General features: G+C 37.9%; 1 protein-coding gene across 2 annotated transcripts in view; it reads right to left on the bottom strand.

The window, feature by feature from the left end:
- Btbd7 (BTB domain containing 7) overlaps nucleotides 1-19,526 on the bottom strand; it is an 82,857-nt gene that overhangs the window by 41,510 nt on the left and 21,821 nt on the right. For both annotated transcript variants that reach the window (XM_041633124.1, XM_041633125.1), the window contains exons 2-3: nucleotides 14,307-14,494; nucleotides 11,826-12,905 (exon numbers count right to left, since the gene is read on the bottom strand). In XM_041633124.1, the coding sequence (XP_041489058.1) occupies nucleotides 11,826-12,905; nucleotides 14,307-14,388 (1,162 nt within the window). In that variant the 5' untranslated portion in view covers nucleotides 14,389-14,494. The remainder of the gene's footprint in view (nucleotides 1-11,825; nucleotides 12,906-14,306; nucleotides 14,495-19,526) is intronic.

Below are 19,526 nucleotides of genomic sequence, written 5' to 3'. Positions count from 1 at the left end.
TCTTCCAAAGGTCCTGAGTTCAATTCCCAGCAACCATATGGTGGCTCACAACCATCTGTAATGGGGTCTGGTGCCCTCTTCTGGCCTGCAGACAGACATGGAAGGAATGCTGTATACATAATAAATAAATAAATATTTAAAAAAATACACACAACATGTATACATACATAATTAAAAAAAAAAGAAATAGACACAGATGTGAGCTCTACTGCATACAGCAATGCTATGTCAGGAGTAGACAAAAGACTATATGGTCCACAAGGGGAATACCTGAATTCTCAACCGGGAGGAGGGTGAGAATGGCAAGGGATGACTTTCCAATTGAGGAAAAATTCAAAGTACACATTTTTTGGCAAACAGGAAGAAGCTGCATTCCAGGAATAGAGAAGAATGTGTGCATACAGCCAGTTGTTGAAAGCGCAAGAATGCACAGCTTCAAAAAATGGCCTGTTAAAAAAGAATCCTTAGAATACTCCCAATTCTAGTAGCCTGTAATCCACCAATATTATAAATTTGTCACCCAGAGTGCTTGATATAGCTCAACCTATTCTCCTAGTAAGAAATCAAACTTGCTTTACAAACCAAAGAAGTATTTGTGTTTCATCAAATTTCAATTCCCTCCTAATTATTAAAACCTAAGAAACTGTTTGCGTTCAACAGTTCTGACTTAAGAAAATAACATCAAGTGGTTAAATAATGTATTATTCTATTGCTATAAAACAAACTACCACAAGTTACTGGGTTAAAACAACATGTGCTGTAGACTGTAAGTCTGGCATAATGATCTGGTTCTAGCCAGAACTTCATTAAGCATGAAAGAAGAGAATCAGCTGGGCTTTTATTCTGTTTGAAAGCTCAATGGGGATCATCTGCCTCCCATCTCATTCAAGAATGTTGGCAGAATTAGTTTCTTGTGGTTACATGTCTATGGATCCAGCTTCTTGCTGACTAATGGCTGGGGAATACATTCAATACTTGCCACATGATTCTTTGGTGAGGCTACCTTACTTACCACATAACAGCTTATTTCTTCAAATTCAGCAAGAAGTGTGGAAATGATTGCTATCAAGATGAAGTCCTCTAAGAATGGTATTTCATCATCTATGCCTTTAAAGGTCACACCCACATTTAAGGAAGGATTTAAAAAGTGCCAATATGAAAAAAAAATGGGGACAACTAAGTGCTACCTACAGTGTCTACTTGTCCTAGTAAGTTTCTGAGCACCTCAGCAAACACTCTGGCAGCCTGGATGAGCCTCAATTACTTTGCCCTTAATACCTCCATTCTTTTGATCTAAGCTGTTTTTTTTTTAAACTAATTTTTTAAAGATTTATTATTTTATGTATGAGTGTTTGCCTGGATATATATGCATGGTGCCTGTGGAGGTCAGAAGGGGGTGTTAGGTCCCTTGAACATGGGTGTTGTGGATAGTGATGAGCCTCCATGAGGATGCTGGGAATGAAACCTAAGTCCTCTGCAAGAACAGCAAATGCTCTTAAGCTCTGAGCCATCTCTCCAGCCTCTGAATGCTTACTATTTTTACTACTCACAACTACAAACCAACGAAACCTCTACCTAGTTTATTCTTTAAAAATTTTATTTTGTGTGTATGTGCTTTTGTGTATATGTCTAGGCATGTGTGAGGAGGTCAGAGGACAGTTTGAAGGAGTTAAGTCTCTCCTTCTACCATGTGGGTCCCAGGGATTGAACTCATGTCATTGGGCTTGGCAGCAGGTGCTACCCCATGAGCCATCTCTCTCTCGCACTATTTACTTCGTTTTAAATTAATAGGAGTAAAGAATAACACACTAATTACACAGTTTAGCTTAGGGCATTTTCTGAACCTCTCATAGTAAGATATAAATTCAAATGCCAATATATTTAGAAAACAATAAGATCTATGCGTTTCTTGGAATTCTAGTCAAAGATAGTTTTTAAAAAGTCAGCATTGTTGCAGGGCGATGGTGGCGCACACCATTAATTCCAGCACTTGGGAGACAGAGGCAGGCGGATCTTTTTGAGTATGAGGACATCCTGGCCTACAGGGCTAGTTCCAGGACAGTTAGGGCTGTTACACAGAGAAACCCGGTCTCAAAAAACAAAACAAAATTAGCATTGTTTTGATGCAAGATTCAATTCAGGAAGGACACTGACAGTGTAAGCCTAATTTTATACCAAATCATTGGGAAAGGTTTAATTATTATAGTTAAAGAGGAGTATGTTTGATAACATGTCTTTGATAACAAAGACATTTAAGTGTGTAAATGTATTCTGTTTCCTGGTACTAATTTTATTTTTTAATTTTTTGAGACATCATGTATCTCTGAGCTTTCCTGGAACTAGCTATGTAGAATAGGCTGGCCTCAAACTCAGAGATCTGCCTACTTCTGCCTCTCAAGTGCTGGGATTAAAGGCTCGCCATCACCACTGCCCAGCTTCTGGAAGTAGTTTTAGATACGTATATATTTTACCTTCAAACACGAACATGTAAAAACATAGCACACATACATGAACACTAAGCATGAACTATATAAGAATTATATACATGTACATGCAAAGGCCAGAAGACAATTTTGGGTAGTGTTTCTTGAGTACATCTATCTTGTTCTCGAGACAGGGACTTTCAATAACCTGGAGCTTACATGGCTGGCTACTGGGCCATGGGATCTGCCTGGTTCTCCCTTTCCAGCGCTGGGATTGCAAATGCATACCAACACGCCCAGCTTTTTACCTGGATTCTGGAATCAAACTCAGGACGTAATGCTTGTACAGAAACATTTACCAACTGAGCTATCTCCTCGGTCCTTAAATTCTTAATATATCAAAGTCATCTCCTTCATGGAGACCTATTTAGTGAGACTAGAACCATATCATTGTACTAGAAAAACGGCTGAAGCCATGTTTCTGGCCAGCCTTTAGTCACTGAATATTTTAGCAGTTCTATAAACATACTTGGAGACATTCACAAATAGTATTTTTGTTAGTGCAGAGTTAGGATTGGAACCTAGGTCTAAATCCAAAGTTCATGTTTACAAAACTCTGCATCAGACACTGTTTACTTATTACTCAACCTGCACAATTGTCACAGGGTTTTAAAGACTAAGTGAAACAACTTATAGCCAGTGCTGTCATGAAGCTAGGTATACCTGGGCATCCAAAGATTATCTTTCTCCTGTTATAATGTTGAACAACAACAGTGTCATTAAATGTTAACCTGAGATTTGAAAACAGTGTATGTTCTTTATTTTATGACTAACACCAAAAGTTCTGGCAACTTGACATTTTTAATTTTTATGTTTCACTTTGAAATATAAATAGTAATATGCAAAAAGTATAGTGAATAGATTGCTCAACAAATCAAGGAAAAATGAGACTCTACAGTATCTATCAGTCTGTTGCTATTTCATTCCTGCACCAATCCTTAGAGCTTTATTATTGTATACTGGCAGTGGTGGTACACACCTTTAATCCCAACACTTGAGAGGCAGAGGCAAGATCTCTGAGTTCGAGGCCAGTCTGTCTACAGAGTGAGTTCTAGGACAGCCAAGGCTACACAGAGAAACCTTGTCTCAAAAACAAACAAACAAACAAACAAAATAAACAAAACAAAACCAATTACTCAATCACAAAAAGAAAAAAAGAAAAAGGAAAGAAAAAAGGATTTCTAATTAAGCATTGTATGACTTTAAGTAGATTCAACAGGTTCTGCATCAAATGAACTGTACATATTTTAGAAATACTTGTTACGGCCACAGTGTTAGGTACACATTTATAATAAAAATGTTGCATAATAAGCTATAATATTCATTACTGTCTTTAAGTATACAAATAAGGGAAAATAAACATTCCATTTTCAATAGAAAACAAATAAATATTGACAACTGCTTACAATTTTATTTTCCTTAATAAATAAAGCAAGACAATTTAGAATGAGAATTTCCAAATTATGGGGCCATTTAGTTATATAACTGAATATAAATGTGAGTAACTGTCATTGCTGTAAATAATTTATTGCTGAATTTTAGAAACATAATTAGTTCTTTGATCTACATTATAAATGAGATCAAAAGGTTAAGTTTGCTCTTAGGAGTCCAACATGTGGCACACACCTTTAATTCCAACACTCAGGAGGCAGAAGCAGGTAGATCTCTGAGTTCAGTTAGCTTGGGGAACTAGAGAGATGGCTTAGTGGTTAAGAGCACTCACTGCTCTTCCAAAGGTTCAATTCCCAGGAACCACATGGCAGCTCACAACTGTCTGTAATTTCTGTTCTAGGGAATCTGACACCCTTACATAACTCAGGTAAAACACCAATGCACATAAAATAAAATTATTTTAAAAGAAAAGAAGCAGCCGGGCGATGGTGGCGCACGCCTTTAATCCCAGCACTCGGGAGGCAGAGGCAGGCGGATCTCTGTGAGTTCGAGGCCAGCCTGGTCTACAAGAGCTAGTTCCAGGACAGAAACCCTGTCTCGAAAAATCAAAAAAAAAAAAAAAAAAAAAAAAAAAGAAAAGAAAAGAAGCTAGCTTGGTCTAATTAAGAGTTCCAGGCCACTGGAATTGTATAGAGAAAGTTTGCTGCTGGATTAAACTTTTTGGGTTCAGACGATGACTTCAATGATATTTTAAGTTAAAATAATATTCTTCCATATCAGTGAGCTATCAAGTGAAGAGATGATCAATTTGACATGTTTCTTAAACTAATCAGCTAGATGATAATCTCACTCTTTAGATTACATATTAAGCTACTTTTCTAAATAATACTTCCTTTTTATCTTTGACACTAGGCTTAAGTGTTTTCATTTTGTTTACAAGTTCCAAGGCCTTCCTTGGGCATGCTAAGCAAGCAAGCATTTATCACTGAGCCACACATCCTAAAGTCACTGTTCAGCTCCCCTTTCATAAGAAAACATTATGCAGAGGCTAGAGAGAGATGACTTAGTTTTTCTTCCCAGCACCCATTTGGCATCTCACAACCTCTTCTACCTCCTGTTCCAGAAGATTCTATCCTCTCTTCGGGCCTCTGTGGGCATAGCATGTACACAGTGCAAATACATATAAAGGCAAAATGCCAATACCAATGAAAAATTTAGAAATCCAAAGAAAACAGAATAATTTAGAGGCTGGAACAATGGTTCAGTGGTTAAGAGTATCTGCTGCAACCCAACACCCTCTTCTGATCTCTGTGATCACCAGGCATATACAGTATAAATGTGTAGGTACTTACTTACATATACATAAAAAATAATAAAACAAATTAAGAAGAATAATTCATAGTACACAGTGAAGAGTCTACCAAGAATAAAGTACTATTCTAGGTTCTTGGGGGTGATTTGAATACTATCAAGACTTTGAGGGCTGGAGAGATGGCTCAGTGGTTAAGAGCATTGCCTCTCTTCTTAGAGGTCCTGAGTTCAAGTCCCAGCAACCACATGGTGGCTCACAACCATCTGTAATAGGGTCTGGTGCCCTCTTCTGGCCTGCAGGCATACACACAGACAGAATATTGTATACTTAATAAATAAATAAATATTAAAAAAAAGACTTTGATTCTCTCTTTAGGAAACATAAACTGTATGTCAAGAGGAAATGAGACAGTACACAGGTATTACCAGAGCCAAGTTAGAAGATGAAAATACCTAACAAAAACAAATGCTTGAAAATTCTTAGAAAAGAGATAATACTTTTTTTTTTTTTTTTTTGGTTTTTCGAGACAGGGTTTCTCTGTGGTTTTGGAGCCTGTCCTGGAACTAGCTCTTGTAGACCAGGCTGGTCTCGAACTCACAGAGATCTGCCTGCCTCTGCCTCCCAAGTGCTGGGATTAAAGGCGTGCGCCACCACTGCCCGGCTGAGAAAATACTTTTTAACTTGGAATGGCTAATATAAAACAGACACAAAGCATTTGAGTTTGTTCTTAAAGGATAAGGCAGTATTTGGAGATTTAATAATAAGAGACAAAAGTACCCTAGGCAAAGGTGACACCAGAGGAATAGAGGGAAATCTATAGTCTATACAAACAAATTAAGGTTTAAAGTAAGATATGTAAGCAAATGTTCTATTTCAGAACTCTACCCAAACTTTCAGTAAAACTGTTTATAAATGCTAGTGCTCCTTGATTAGATATGCATCATCTCAGTCACTTGAACTCATGAAAGTAAAAGTAATTCTTTATGCCTCATGCTTGACTGACTGCTCTGATCTGCTGAAAGTGGTCTTCAGCTTAGTTCATCATTCTTTTAGAATTACAGTCAGACTCTCATCTGCTGAAGAGGGTACAATTACGAACAAGTAAAATGAACTGTTGGCGTCACTGACCTCTGACAAAAGGAAAAGTGCCAGTATGCAGGACAATGGAAAGAATGGAAAGAGAAAAAATGGGTGAGGACAGTGAGTCTGCCTTTTTCGATGATTCCAGGCACACACTCTTGGAAGGTGGTCAAGTTAAGGGTTAAAAAATTAGGTCACTGTTTTTGGGAGGCTTGTTAAGATTTTTAATTCAATAAAATAAGATCACATTCATAATGACTAAAAATATGGCAAATATAGTATACAGTCCATTTTAAAACACAAATTATACATAAATTTCATCTTCCAAAGGTTGAAAATTTATTTTTGGTCCAGATAAGACAGCAGTATGTCTGGGATTGTAAGACATTATGCTTCTAAAAAGCAGATTTTTCTTCAACAAAGGAAAAAAGTCAATAGTAGTACACTTTTACTTCTGTTCACTGTCCAGTGCATGCCATGGGTGCTGTAAAACACTTGCCCTTCTTTCTGGTTTCTTCCAATTCAATAATCTATTTGGAAATCTTAATTTTATATGTTAATTTTGTTTCTAGTATAAGCACTGACATCAATTAGGCTTTTTTTTTGAGTAGCAATCACAGAATAATTCCAGGTACTTTAAGAAGAAAAGGGACTTATCTGAGGCTTGTGTTAGTCTCTAGCATTGCTGAGAAGGCTAGTGACTGGGCTCAGCAAACAGGCAAGAACAGAAAAGGCTGCAGAGCGAGCATTCTGGAGTTATCCTAGAACCTAGACAATGACAGCTCAGCTCCTGCCTGTGGCAGGACAGTGGTGACTGTGCTAGTGTGACCCTTTCTCTCTCTCTTTTTTTTTTAAAAATATTTATTTATTTATCTATTATGTATACAATATTCTGTCTGTGTGTATGTCTGCAGGCCAGAAGAGGGCACCAGACCTCATTACAGATGGTTGTGAGCCACCATGTGGTTGCTGGGAATTGAACTCAGGGCCTTTGGAAGAGCAGGCAATGCTCTTAACCTCTGAGCCATCTCTCCAGCCCTCCTTTCTCTTTTTTTGTAGACATTATTGCTCGACCCTGCATCCAGAAAGCATTCTCAACAGGCTCTGCTTTCTGTGCCACTAGCTCTTAACCTGAAACAAAGTCTTATGCTGAAACCCAAGCAGAGAGAAAAGGTTCAGGAAGCCTTTTCTGGGTTTTCTATTGGAAGGTGGCCTCTCCCCTCCATTAACACCTACACAATGCTGGATGGTGGTGGTGCACACCTTTGATCCCGGCACTAGGGAGGTAGAGACAAGTGGCTCTCTGAGTTCAAGGCCAATCTGGTCTACAAAGTGAGTTCCACAAAAGCCAGGGCTACACAGAGAAATTTATTTCAAAAACAAACAAACAAACACCCCAAAAAAACAAAAGAAAACAAAACAACCACAAAACCAACCAAAAAAACACATAAAACTGGGAAAGCTCTAGTGCTAGGAAGCCAAAAACCTCCAGTGACCCATACAGGAAAGCAGCCTGTTTAGAAAAGAATGGCTGAAACACAAGAGAAGCCTCTGTCTTCTGACTAAGTGCTCTGGACTCCAGAATCTGGAATCGGTTGAGCAGGAACCTACTGAAGTCCCTGCCCCCAACAACCATTAAACTTTTCGTCTGGGACAACAACCCAAGTAGTTTCCTGGTTTCAGTAAGCAACTAGACTTGTAACAGATATGGCTTCAAGCTAATGCTTCAGTAATTACCTTAGTCTGCCTACTTGGGCCACTACTTGAGCCCTGTCAAACTGGTTCTTTTCTTTTTTTTTTTTTTATTTTCAAGACAGGGTTTCTCTGTAGCTTTTTGGTTCCTGTCCTAGAACTAGCTCTTGTAGACCAAGCTGGCCTTGAACTCACAGAGATCCACCTGCCTCTGCCTCCCGAGTGCTGGGATTAAAGGCATGCACCACCACCACCGCCCAGCTCAAACTGGTTCTTACATTGTCCCCTTTCCTTCTCCCATGGTGCCCAAATTCCTGGGCTTAAGGGTCAGAAGAACTAGAATGAGTTATGTATTTACAACTTTATCACTCACAGGCTAGTTACTAGTTTCTGAACTCATCAAACTTGAAGGCTATCAGGATGACCAAAATAGACAAACCAAAATTACAAGCACAATCTCATTTGTTACCAATTTTCACAAATGAAGCCAAGAATATGGTTCAGTTGGGAGAGTTGTTGCCTGACATGCACACAGCCGTAGGTTCTATTCCCAACATCACAAAAATAGCAGGTGTGCTGGTACATGCTATAATCTAAGCACTTAGGAGGTGGGAGTTGAAGAATCAGAAGTTCAAAGCCATTGGGGGCTGGAGAGATGGCTCAGAGGGTAAGAGCACTGGCTGCTCTTACAGAGGACCTGAGTTCAATTCCCACCAACCACATGGTGGCTCACAACTATCCATAATGAGATCTGGTGTCCTCTTCTGGTCTACAGGGATACATGCAAGCAGAAACACTGTATACATAATAAATAGATAAATCTTAAAAAAAAGTTCAAAGCTATCCTTAGTTACTTAGTAAATATAAAAAGAGCCAAGACTAAATAAGGCCCTGCCTTAAAGCAAATAGGCAAAATACAAACAATGGGGAAAAAAACTTCATATTCTTATAACAGCAAATAAACAATCGTCATAAATGATGAATTCTTAATCCTCCTCCCCTTAGGGCTGTGGCCTCTTCAAGGAACTTCTGGTTCTAAAGGGCATTAATGTCATATCTTTATTTTAAAAACTAATTTTGGGGCTGGCAAGATACACTGAGCATTCTTATTTGAATCACACAACAAAAAAATACAGAGCAGGGGCTAGAGATATAGCTTAAGAGCACTGGTTGTTCTTCCAGAGGAGCTAAGTTCAATTCCCAGCTCACAATCATCTGTTACTTTAGCCTGGGGGATCCAGTACCCTCTTCAAGCCTCCTCAAACACCAAGCATGTACATAGTACATATACATACACATTGGCAAAACACTCATACACATAAACTAAAATAATAAATACGGACTACTCAATTCTCTCTAAAATGGTATATATCACTAGAACCATGAGACATGTAGGGAAAGATTTAGATTATCACATACAACAGATGTCTGAGCACAGGTATCACTGGTATGTAAAACTCCTGTTGGGAAAAGCTAACAGGCAAGTGACAAATAGACTGATCTTAACAGTTTGATAAGTACAATGGTAAGTGGTAGAAACAAAACTGTAATAAAATTATAAGACAATCTTAAAGCCAATAATTGTCTAAAAAGAATCTACAAAATATACTGAGTATTGGACTTAAATAATAAAATTATTTTTAGAGGGGCTGGATAGATGGCTCAGCGGTTAAGAGCATTGCCTGCTCTTCCAAAGGTCCTGAGTTCAATTCCCAGCAACCACATGGTGGCTCACAACCATCTGAAATGAGATCTGATGCCCTCTTCTGGCTGCAGACAGACAGAATATTGTATACATAATAAATAAATATTTTAAAAAAATTATTTTTAGAAAAGACTGAGTATCTAGGAATGAAGCTCAGTAGTAAAGTGTTAGCCTTAGCGGAAGGCAGAAAGAGAGAAGAAAAAGATGACTGTGGCAATGAAGATGCACCTGTCACAAAGATTAGTAGCTGACATTTATTGAATGCTTATTACATATCAAATACTGTTCATATCAATTAACATATATGGTTTCCTTAATCTTCAGAATCATACTTTATAGGGTTACTATTCTTTTTGCAAATCAGTAAGACAGAGAATTAAGAGCTATATGACTCATTTGTGGTGAAGCATGTTAAGACACTGTAGAGGAGAATTCAAAGCTAGTCCATTTGGCTCCAAACTTGAGCTTTCAGCTTTATCACATGAATTCCTTGGTCCTCCTCATGGAAATGAGGTAAGGCATAAAAGACCTGGTAAGAATTTATCCTAGGTATGAGGAAAAGGCATGGACCACATAAAGAACAAGAAGTTAAAGTGAAAACCGCGCCTGCAAATGTTGAATGGGAAGAGACAAGAGCTCTACTTGTTTAGCCAGATTTGAAACAAAGGAGGGACAATTCAGATCTTTAAGTGCACTGTATAAAATGCAATTTCTATGTAAGTGACAGAAAAAATTTAACTCACCAAAGAAAATAAAAGCGTTCTAGGACAGGTAATCAAGTACCACCAAAGATCTAAGAAGTAGTTTGCAATTTCACTTTTCATTAAAAACTAAAATATTACTACCTTAAGGTATGCACTCTCACTCTTAAAAACAGGTAAATATATAAGACACACAGTTTGAGAAAAGAAAGACTTGTCATACCTTTTTGATGCTGTGGCAAACTTCACAATTTCTGTAGAAGCATTTTCTCACAAATTTGGCTTTATAGAATAAAGGAATGGTAGGTCAAGCTGCTAGGTCATTTCTGATACTGTCCCTATAAACTGGCATCTCTAAATAGTCAGCTATTAATATAATGATTATTATTTTAAACTAATAAAAGCAGTTTAATGACATTCTTGCTGTGACAAAAACAATAGTCTGTTACTGAAAGACAATAATAAAAATTTTAAAAGACTATGTAAAAGAAATTGTAATCTTTGTTCTCTTATCAATGCCCAATTTCTCATCTTATTACTAACGTCATCATCTACTAGGGTTTAAAAAAATATTTCTCAAAGTCCTATTAATTAGTTGATCTGGCCATGTATTTTTCAACATAGAAAACCATGCTAAGTTTTCCTTACTGCACTAGCAAAATTAAACTTCTCAAGTAGTACTGGGTCATATAAATTGTTTCATTTTAATTTACGACCACAGAAAGCTAAGTATTTACTCCCTCTGTGTAGGGAATGTCTCTTTCTAGCTCTGAAATGTTAGGACTTTAACATTTACCAAAAGATATACTTCTCTAACACAATATTCATATATTCATTTGCTTAGAACACAGAAAAAAATATGCTACCCAGATAGACAAACTGTTTTGTTTAAAACAAATGAAAAAGGCATCTGGGTCCGACACTAACTGCTTTACAGGTTAATGCCTGATGTACAAGTCGAACCTGAAAGTAAGATACAAACTATTTTAAAATGTAAGCCAGAGACTTAATTAAAATAAATTTAAATGTGTCCTACCTCTTATTTTTAAAATGAATTTATTCTAAGCAAGTAAGAATCAATGAGGTGTTAAATATAAATATAGGAATCTAAACTTGAGATCTGGAGAAATGAGGAGGTTCAAAGTTAGAGCAGAGACAGCACAGGTAGCTAATCACATAGTCCCATACCCATTATCTTATATTAGGCAAGAACATGGCTGCAGTCTCACCAATGTTCTTTATCATTAGTACTGAATACTTGATTTTAATCAAGTATTAGTAAATGAAAAGCTACATTAATACTGACCCTGAAGTTGTCTAATCATTCCTAATTACAGACTGAGAAAGAAATTAACCCTGTATATTCTAGACACTGATATAGAATTAAAGTAGTTGTGGTTTTAATTTGATAGACAAATATATAATTTTAGAAATAAAAATTTAAAGCCAGAATTTCATACCTTGTGCAAGCATGTTAAATTCCAAGAACAATGCTATGTGGTAAAGTTCCATGGCTTCTTCTGCCCTGGTCATATTTGGCTTTCCTGCAACGAGAGCCTGAACTTCACTGAGACTCCCCACAGAAGGGCTACAGTGCAAAACAGAGAGGTCCACCACATCGGTATACATACAGTGTAATATCACTTTTGCATATTTTTTTGGTATGATGGACTCATCTAATATAATTCTTGTGGGAGTTCTCAAAGTTCGGTCTGTGATTTCTTCACCAGTCCGTATCCTCCTTTGTAATAAATTTCGGAAAAATGGGGATCGTGCAGAAATAACAGCCTTGTGGGCTTTGAGCTCTTCATCTAAACAGTTCTGGTTTCCACCAAAAGCTTCGACTAGTTCAGAATCTGAAGAAAAACTAAGGACGACATCATAATAACACATGTAATCAAAGAGTCCACGCATATCTACATCAAGGGAATTTGGTGTTCCAAATTCTTCACTAAGCTGAACAAGGATATCGACATTCTGAAACCTTGAGTCCTCCATTCCAAATTCTCCCGTATAAAGGTAGTGTAACAAGGCAGAAAACATGGGCATATCAATACCAGCTGTACTGATGTCCATGATTATCTCTGCCCCATATTCAGGCGAAGAAGAAAGCAGTGTTTTAAAAAATGGACACCTTGCTGCCAAAATAGCACGATGAACAGGAAAACAAGTTTCTTGAAATATTAAGTCCACATCAGTACAGTACTTATACTCATAAAGGTCAGCCATATCCTTCTGCAGTGTCCGGGCTTCTGGTCTGGCCAAACTGGCTTGTAGAGAAAGCTCCTTTAAGGCTGAAGTTCCCTCATATTCTTCTACTAGTGCATTGACATCCCTCACATCCCACCCAGAGAGGAGTTCTCGCATCTGTTTGGCGTGATCGGCCGACCTATTTGATTTTCGGCGTTTAATAAATTTCTTTTTGAGGGTAGCAAGGCCAGAGGTTCTCTTTTTTTTGTCTTGTGGTTTCTCGTGGCCATGGTCAAGGCTATACAACTTTGATTCACAACCATAGCCTTGCTGAGAATAGGATGATGTTCCTAAGAAGAAAATTAAGTAAATCATAATTTCTTAACATTCATTTTTAACATTAACATATTTCATGCCTAAAACTTTTACAAATACATTATGATACAATTCAAATAAAACTGAACATTGTTTCTTATGAATGCAAATAACTCAGTTTCATATTAAGAAAGAGGGCCAGGCACCATGTGGTGTATACTTGTAATCCCAACACTTTAGAGGCTGAGGCTGGAGGTCAAGACTATTATAACAGCTTAGGCTGCAGAGCTCAAATAAAGGTGTGTGTGTGTAGGTGTGCAGGTATGCATGGCTGGGGAGGGGAGAAGGGAAGATGGTTTATTGGACCATGAAGACCTAAGTTCAGATACCCATCAGACACGTAAAAGCTGGACACAATGATACACAATGGTACAGTGTTGGGAAGTTGGAGACAAGCAGATCCTAGGGGACCACAGGCCTACCAGTGTAGCTAAAACGTGAGCTTCCAGGTTCAATGACAGACCTATCTGTAGGTAGAGGGCTAGAGATATGGCTCAGTGGTTAAAGAATTGCTGTTCTTACAGAGGTCCTGGGCTGGGTTTACAACCCCCAAAACAGCTCATGACCACCTGCAATTCCGGTTCCACAGGATTCAACATCCTTCTGGGGATTCTGTAGGCACTTGTCACACAAACATATATTCAGGGAGAAACACATACACACAAAATAAAATAAAAAATCTTAAAAGTCAAAAAAGGTGGAGTGTGATTGAGAAAACACCTAATGTTAATGTCTGCTCTCCCCGTGTACACACAGGCAAGTAAACTTCCATATGCATGTGCACACCACACACACACACGTACATACACACAAAATAAAATAAGAAATAAGTCTATTTTAAGAGGGCCAGAAAGAGGGCTCAGTCACGTGTCACTAAACCTGATGTTCTGAGTTTGATTCCTGGTACCCGCATGGGGATTAGGAAAGAATTGACTCTCACAAATAATCCTCTGACTTTGTGCTATAAATACCCCTACCAAATTAAAGTGTTCTGTAACAATTTTTAATAAAAAGGAAGGAGGAACGAAAGAAAGAAACAACAAATAAAAACAAAATTTTGCCTGAATTTAAAAAAAAATGTCTTTGGTTTTCTGGCAATCAAGGACTAAGGCTTAACTAATGGATTTTTTTGGAAATGAGAAGCAGTTTACAAATTAAGAATATTGGCTATAATTATAAAATGTTTTTCTCTAAGGCTGCATTTATAACAAGCCCGATTAACATTGGGGTGAGGGCAGGGAACCTAGATACTGTAGAATTATTACCTACAATAATTTTTCTACCTCTCAGCACTCTTTTTTATCTACAAAAATAACTGTTAACACAATTCTATTTACAGTCACAACAGAAAATAAAATTTAAAATTGCAAAGTTACCTATGAAAGTCTGCTGGGCCTGTGAATTTCCCCCTACCCGTGGGGAGCATGAATGAGGATAGTTAGATGCATTAGCACCCATTTTCTTCAGTCACTCCGGCATTCCATCTGCTGGTTCTTCAGAGTGTAACCCCAGAGGCCTTTATGAACCTTCAACCCTGGATCCAGCAGCCTTTTTTCATCCATTTCTTGATGGAAACAAAGATAAATTATTTATTGTTTTAAATATATCTTAAACCAACAATTAAAAAAAAGCAACCTTGGGCTAGAGAGATGGCTCAGCAGTTAGGAGCACTGCCTGCTCTTTCAGAGATCCAGGGTTCAATTCCTAGCACCCACATGGCAGTTTACAATTGTCTGTAACTCCAGGGTCCAACACCCTTTCACAGACATACACACAGGTAAAATACTGCACATAAAAATAAATTATTATTTACGTGAGACAAGTTACTCTCAACTTTGATGAACCTTAGCTTCTGCACCTATAAAATAACAAGGCTGATTTATAAACAAGTATCTGTTAGCAGGTGTTGCTCCTTCCTCAACATTCAAACAATTCAAAGAGAACATAATAACATACAGTATCCAGATTCTGTTTTCCATTACATGGCTTTATTTTAAACTCTATTTCTTTTATTTTTATTTTTAATTTTTGGCTTTTTGAGACAGGGTTTCTCTATGTATCTTTGTCCTGGAACTAACTCTGTAGACAGGCTGTCCTTGAACTCACAGATATCTGTCTGCCTTTGCCTCCAAGTGTTGGGATTAAAGGTGTGTGCCACCACATTCAACTACTCTCTCTCTTTTTTTAAAAGGACTTTATCCGTTTTTTTTTTCTTTCCCAAGCCTACACATATTTTTAAACACACTGTAAATTGTTTAGAGGTTTTTTGGTCTGAAACTATTTTTAATGTATCTCTCTTTTTCTGATCACATGAGTCTTTAATTTGCTAACCGATATAGCTAGGATTAAAGCCTTGGCTTTGATGGCTGGATCCAGTCTATTCCTTAGCTTTCTGAGATTCCAGCCTCAGGGCAGAGGTACTGGCCAGAGCCAGTTTATTGCCACACTCTAAGTTTCAAGGTCCCTACCTCCACCAAGAAGAGTGCTGTAGGCTATTCATAAACACCATTTAAACTGAGTCAGGAAGCCTCTCTAAAATGAGACACATTTGCCTCTAGCAAACAGATCCCACCTGAGAAAACGATGCCAGCAATAAGCCATGCATACCTCTATTCTTTTCTGTCTAGAATTACTACCCAAGCTCTCTCAGACTTTATATGGGGATGCAGTTGTCCACACGTTGGGCACCTTCTGTTGACTGAGTTTTCGGTCCTGCCCAGTTCCCGCAGTCATTATGTTCCAAAGAAATAACACAGAGGTCTACATCAATTATAAAACTGATTGGCCCGGTAGCTCAGGCTCTTATTAACTAATTCTATTATTATTATTATATTATTATTAATTATTTATGTAGACAGTGTTCTGTCTGCATATATACCTACAGACCAGAAGAGGGCGCCAGATCTAATTACAGATGGCTGTGAGCCACCATGTGGGTGCTGGGAATTGAACTTAGGACCTCTGGAAGAACAGCCAGTGCTCTCAACCACTGAGCCATCTCTCCAGCCCCTTAACTAATTCTTTTTTTTTTTAAAGATTTATTTATTTATTATGTATACCTACATGCCAGAAAAGGGCACAGATCTCATTACAGATGGTTGTGAGCCATCATGTGGTTGCTGGAAATTGAACTCACGACCTCTGGAAGAGCAGTCAGTGCTCTCAACCACTGAGCCATCTCTCCAGCCCTTAACTAATTCTTATAACTTATATTAGCCCATAATTCTTGTCTATGTTGGCCACGTGGTTTGGCACCTTTTTCAGCGAGGCAGTCACATCTTGCTTCCTCTGCAGCTGGGTCATGACTAGGTATTCATTTCTTGAAACTCAAAGTCTTTTTTGACCTAACTGCATTTTAGTACATCACTCTGTGAAGCACAGGTTGTTACGAGATTTGTATGTGCCTGCACAATTCTCGTATTATTTTCATGTTCAATATCAATAAAGTTATGTTGGCTATTAAAGTATTTTATCAGATAATGTTTTCAGAGATGACATTTGGAAACCTAGATTCTCTTGATCAGTTGTCTCACTGCTGCCTTTTCCAAACAGAATATGCCTCTGGGTGTACTACATATGTCCATATGCCAAGAAATAACACCCAGCATCCTGCACCTCACTACCCATCTTCAGTTTCTTGTGGTTTATTTTTTTTCTACTGCCCTCTTCATATGGGAGACTTGTTGGGATAGCTGTTTGATTACCAACATGTCTCCCCAACGAGCACTTACTAGTCTTACCATATTCCCTTTAACTGGGACACTTTCCTACACAGTTTTCATATGGTTTGTACTCTTATTCAAGTTTTTGCTAAAATACCACTTTTCTCAGAAAGCTAATTTATTAGTGCCTATAAAATAATACTCTATCCTATCGTACCCTATCCCTTCTTTTCAATTATTTTTCTTCATTCTTCAATTGAAATATTATCATACACTTCCTTTCTAATTGTCCCATGCACTATAATATAAATTCCATGAGGGTCATTACTTCATTTAGTCTTTTTCTTTTCTTTCTTTCTTTTTGATTTTTCAAGACAGGGTTTCTCTGTAGTCCTGGCTGTCCTGGAACTTGCTCTGTAGACCAGGCTGGCTTCAAACTCAGAGATCTGCCTTCCTCTGCCTTCCGAGTGCTGGGATTAAAGATGTGCACCATGACTGACTGGCTATTCCTTCATTTAAGTCAACATTAAATCCCTCTCATGTAGGAAAGTAGCTGAAACTTACGAGGCATTAAGTTGAAAAACAACTGAATGAAGTAAGTTTTTAAAAGACATACTGGCAGGTAATCACAATGACTTAGTTTTTGCAGTCCCAAAATTGTTTTTTGGGGACCATATTCCTTGTCTATAGTCTTTTTTTTTAATATTTATTTATTATGTATACAATATTCTGTCTGTGTGTATGCCTGCAGGCCAGAAGAGGGCACCAGACCCCATTACGGATGGTTGTGAGCCACCATGTGGTTGCTGGGAATTGAACTCAGGACCTTTGGAAGAGTAGGCAATGCTCTTAACCTCTGAGCCATCTCTCCATGCCCCCCTTGTCTATAGTCTTAAGCCTTTTAGAAAAACATTTTCAGGAAAAGAAAGGATTCATCGTCCAGTGCACAAACAGCATCAAATGTGACTACTAGATGTTTCAAATATATAAGTGAGCTTTAGTTTTAAAAGTACAGCTTCCTCAAGTATTAAACATAGAATTATTATTTGATCCATCAATCCTACCTGTGAGAATCTATTCCAAAAAAGGTGACAGCAGGGACTCAATGGCTATCTATGCTCCTGTGTGCACAGCAACATTCTTCACAACAGCCACGGGGAAAAGCAACTCAAGGGTTCAGTGATGACTGAATGGGTAGACAAAATGTGATATATACCTAAAATATGTAAGGAAAAGTCTTGTGATAGAGCTAAATGCTCATCTCATATGACTGAGGACTTGGGCTCAATCCTCAAAAATTCGTATTTTTTCTTTTTTGTTTTTTCAAGAAAGGGTCACATTATGTAGCCTTGGATGGGATGAAATTTACTATGTAGACCAGGCTGACCTTGAACTCACATGTATTTACCTCTCAAATGCTGAGATAAAAGTGTGTGCCAACACGTGTGGCTGCACTAAGCCTTTTAAATTAAGTTTTAAAAAGGAAATTCTGACCCATGCTAAAGCATTAAAATGAAAGCATTATGGTAAGTGAAATAAATCCATCACAAAAGGTCAAATAGGGTATGATTGCACTTGTATGAAGTATACTCAAATTCAAAGACAGGAACTGGAATGGTGGTTGTCAGGATTTGTGGAGTTAGGATTTAATGAGCAGTTTTTCATTTGTAGAAAATGAGAGTGCTTTAGAGATGGATAGTGGTAATGTTTGCACAACGATGAGAGTTATTTAATGTCATCAACTGTATACTTAAAACTGGTTAGAATAGTAATTATGTATTTTATGCCGCATAGAAAAGGAAACATTAATAGAGAAAAGCAATGACAGATTTATATTTTTTAAAAAACATTCTCTCTGACTTAAAATTTCTTTTCATGATTGTAGTGGGATTATTACACAACAGAATAGGGATGTAGGATTTTCAAAGAGCTTTTTCATGCATCACAGCATTTACTTTTCAAAACAAAACAAGTTCTCCATGTAGACAGAGCAGGTACTATTTTTTTTTTTATTCTCTGAATGAACATGTTAAGGTGGAGGTTAAACTGTTACTCTAGTTTTGATTTTGTTGCTATGATATATCCTGACAAAAGCATCTTTAAGGGAGAAAGGGTCTATTTGGCTTAGTATTTCGGGTTATAGTCCATTGTTGTCAGAGGAATCAAGGCAGGAACTCGAAGCAGCTGCTTACATTCACAGTCAAAACCAGAAAGGGAATGAATGCATGAATGGTTACTGCTCAGCTTGCTTCCTTTGCTCTTATACAAGGCAGGACCCAAATCCAGGAAATGGTATACTGCCCACTTATAGGCTAGGTATTCCCACAAGATAATATCTCACAGACATGCCCACAGGGCAATTTGATCTAGACAGTCCTGCTGTGGTCTTCAGGATTGTGCAGTGAGATTTCAGTTTACAAATCAGGTCAACCCACCAGAAAAATACATTACGAAGGAGGTAGGCCAAGACGAAAGACGCTAGGAATATTGCCTTTTGAATAGTGACTGTTCTTGCTGTAAATCCCTTGTGAAGCTATAGCGCTCTCCCTTTAGTGAGACTCATTCCAAGAGCTTTAGAAGTGCATTTATCAATTATTGGGCACAGTTTTATCCATGCACTGGTATTTTGGGTGACTTTCCCCCAATGCTGTGGAACCCTGGTGAGAAAGTTGGTCACACAGTCAAAAATCTTTTGTTCCCAGTCAAATTTCTGCTCCATTTCCTGAGATAAACTTAGAAGCCAGCGCCTCACAATTATCTTTATATTGATAGGATATTTGGCCAGGAGAGGAGTCTAGTCTTCCAAACAAAGCACATTTGGGACCTTCAAAGATAGGCACTAGGAGGAGATTATGGCATGTCTGAGCTTGTTGATTCATAGTCCTCACAGACTGGGAGTCTCAAATTTACCCACGGTCGACTTAGGAAAGTGCA

The sequence above is a fragment of the Microtus oregoni genome, unplaced genomic scaffold (genome assembly GCF_018167655.1).
Source record: "Microtus oregoni isolate MIOR12 unplaced genomic scaffold, Mior012 000043F_ref0000047, whole genome shotgun sequence".
Taxonomy (NCBI): Eukaryota; Metazoa; Chordata; class Mammalia; order Rodentia; family Cricetidae; genus Microtus; species Microtus oregoni.
This window is presented reverse-complemented; position numbering and strand designations above follow the sequence as displayed.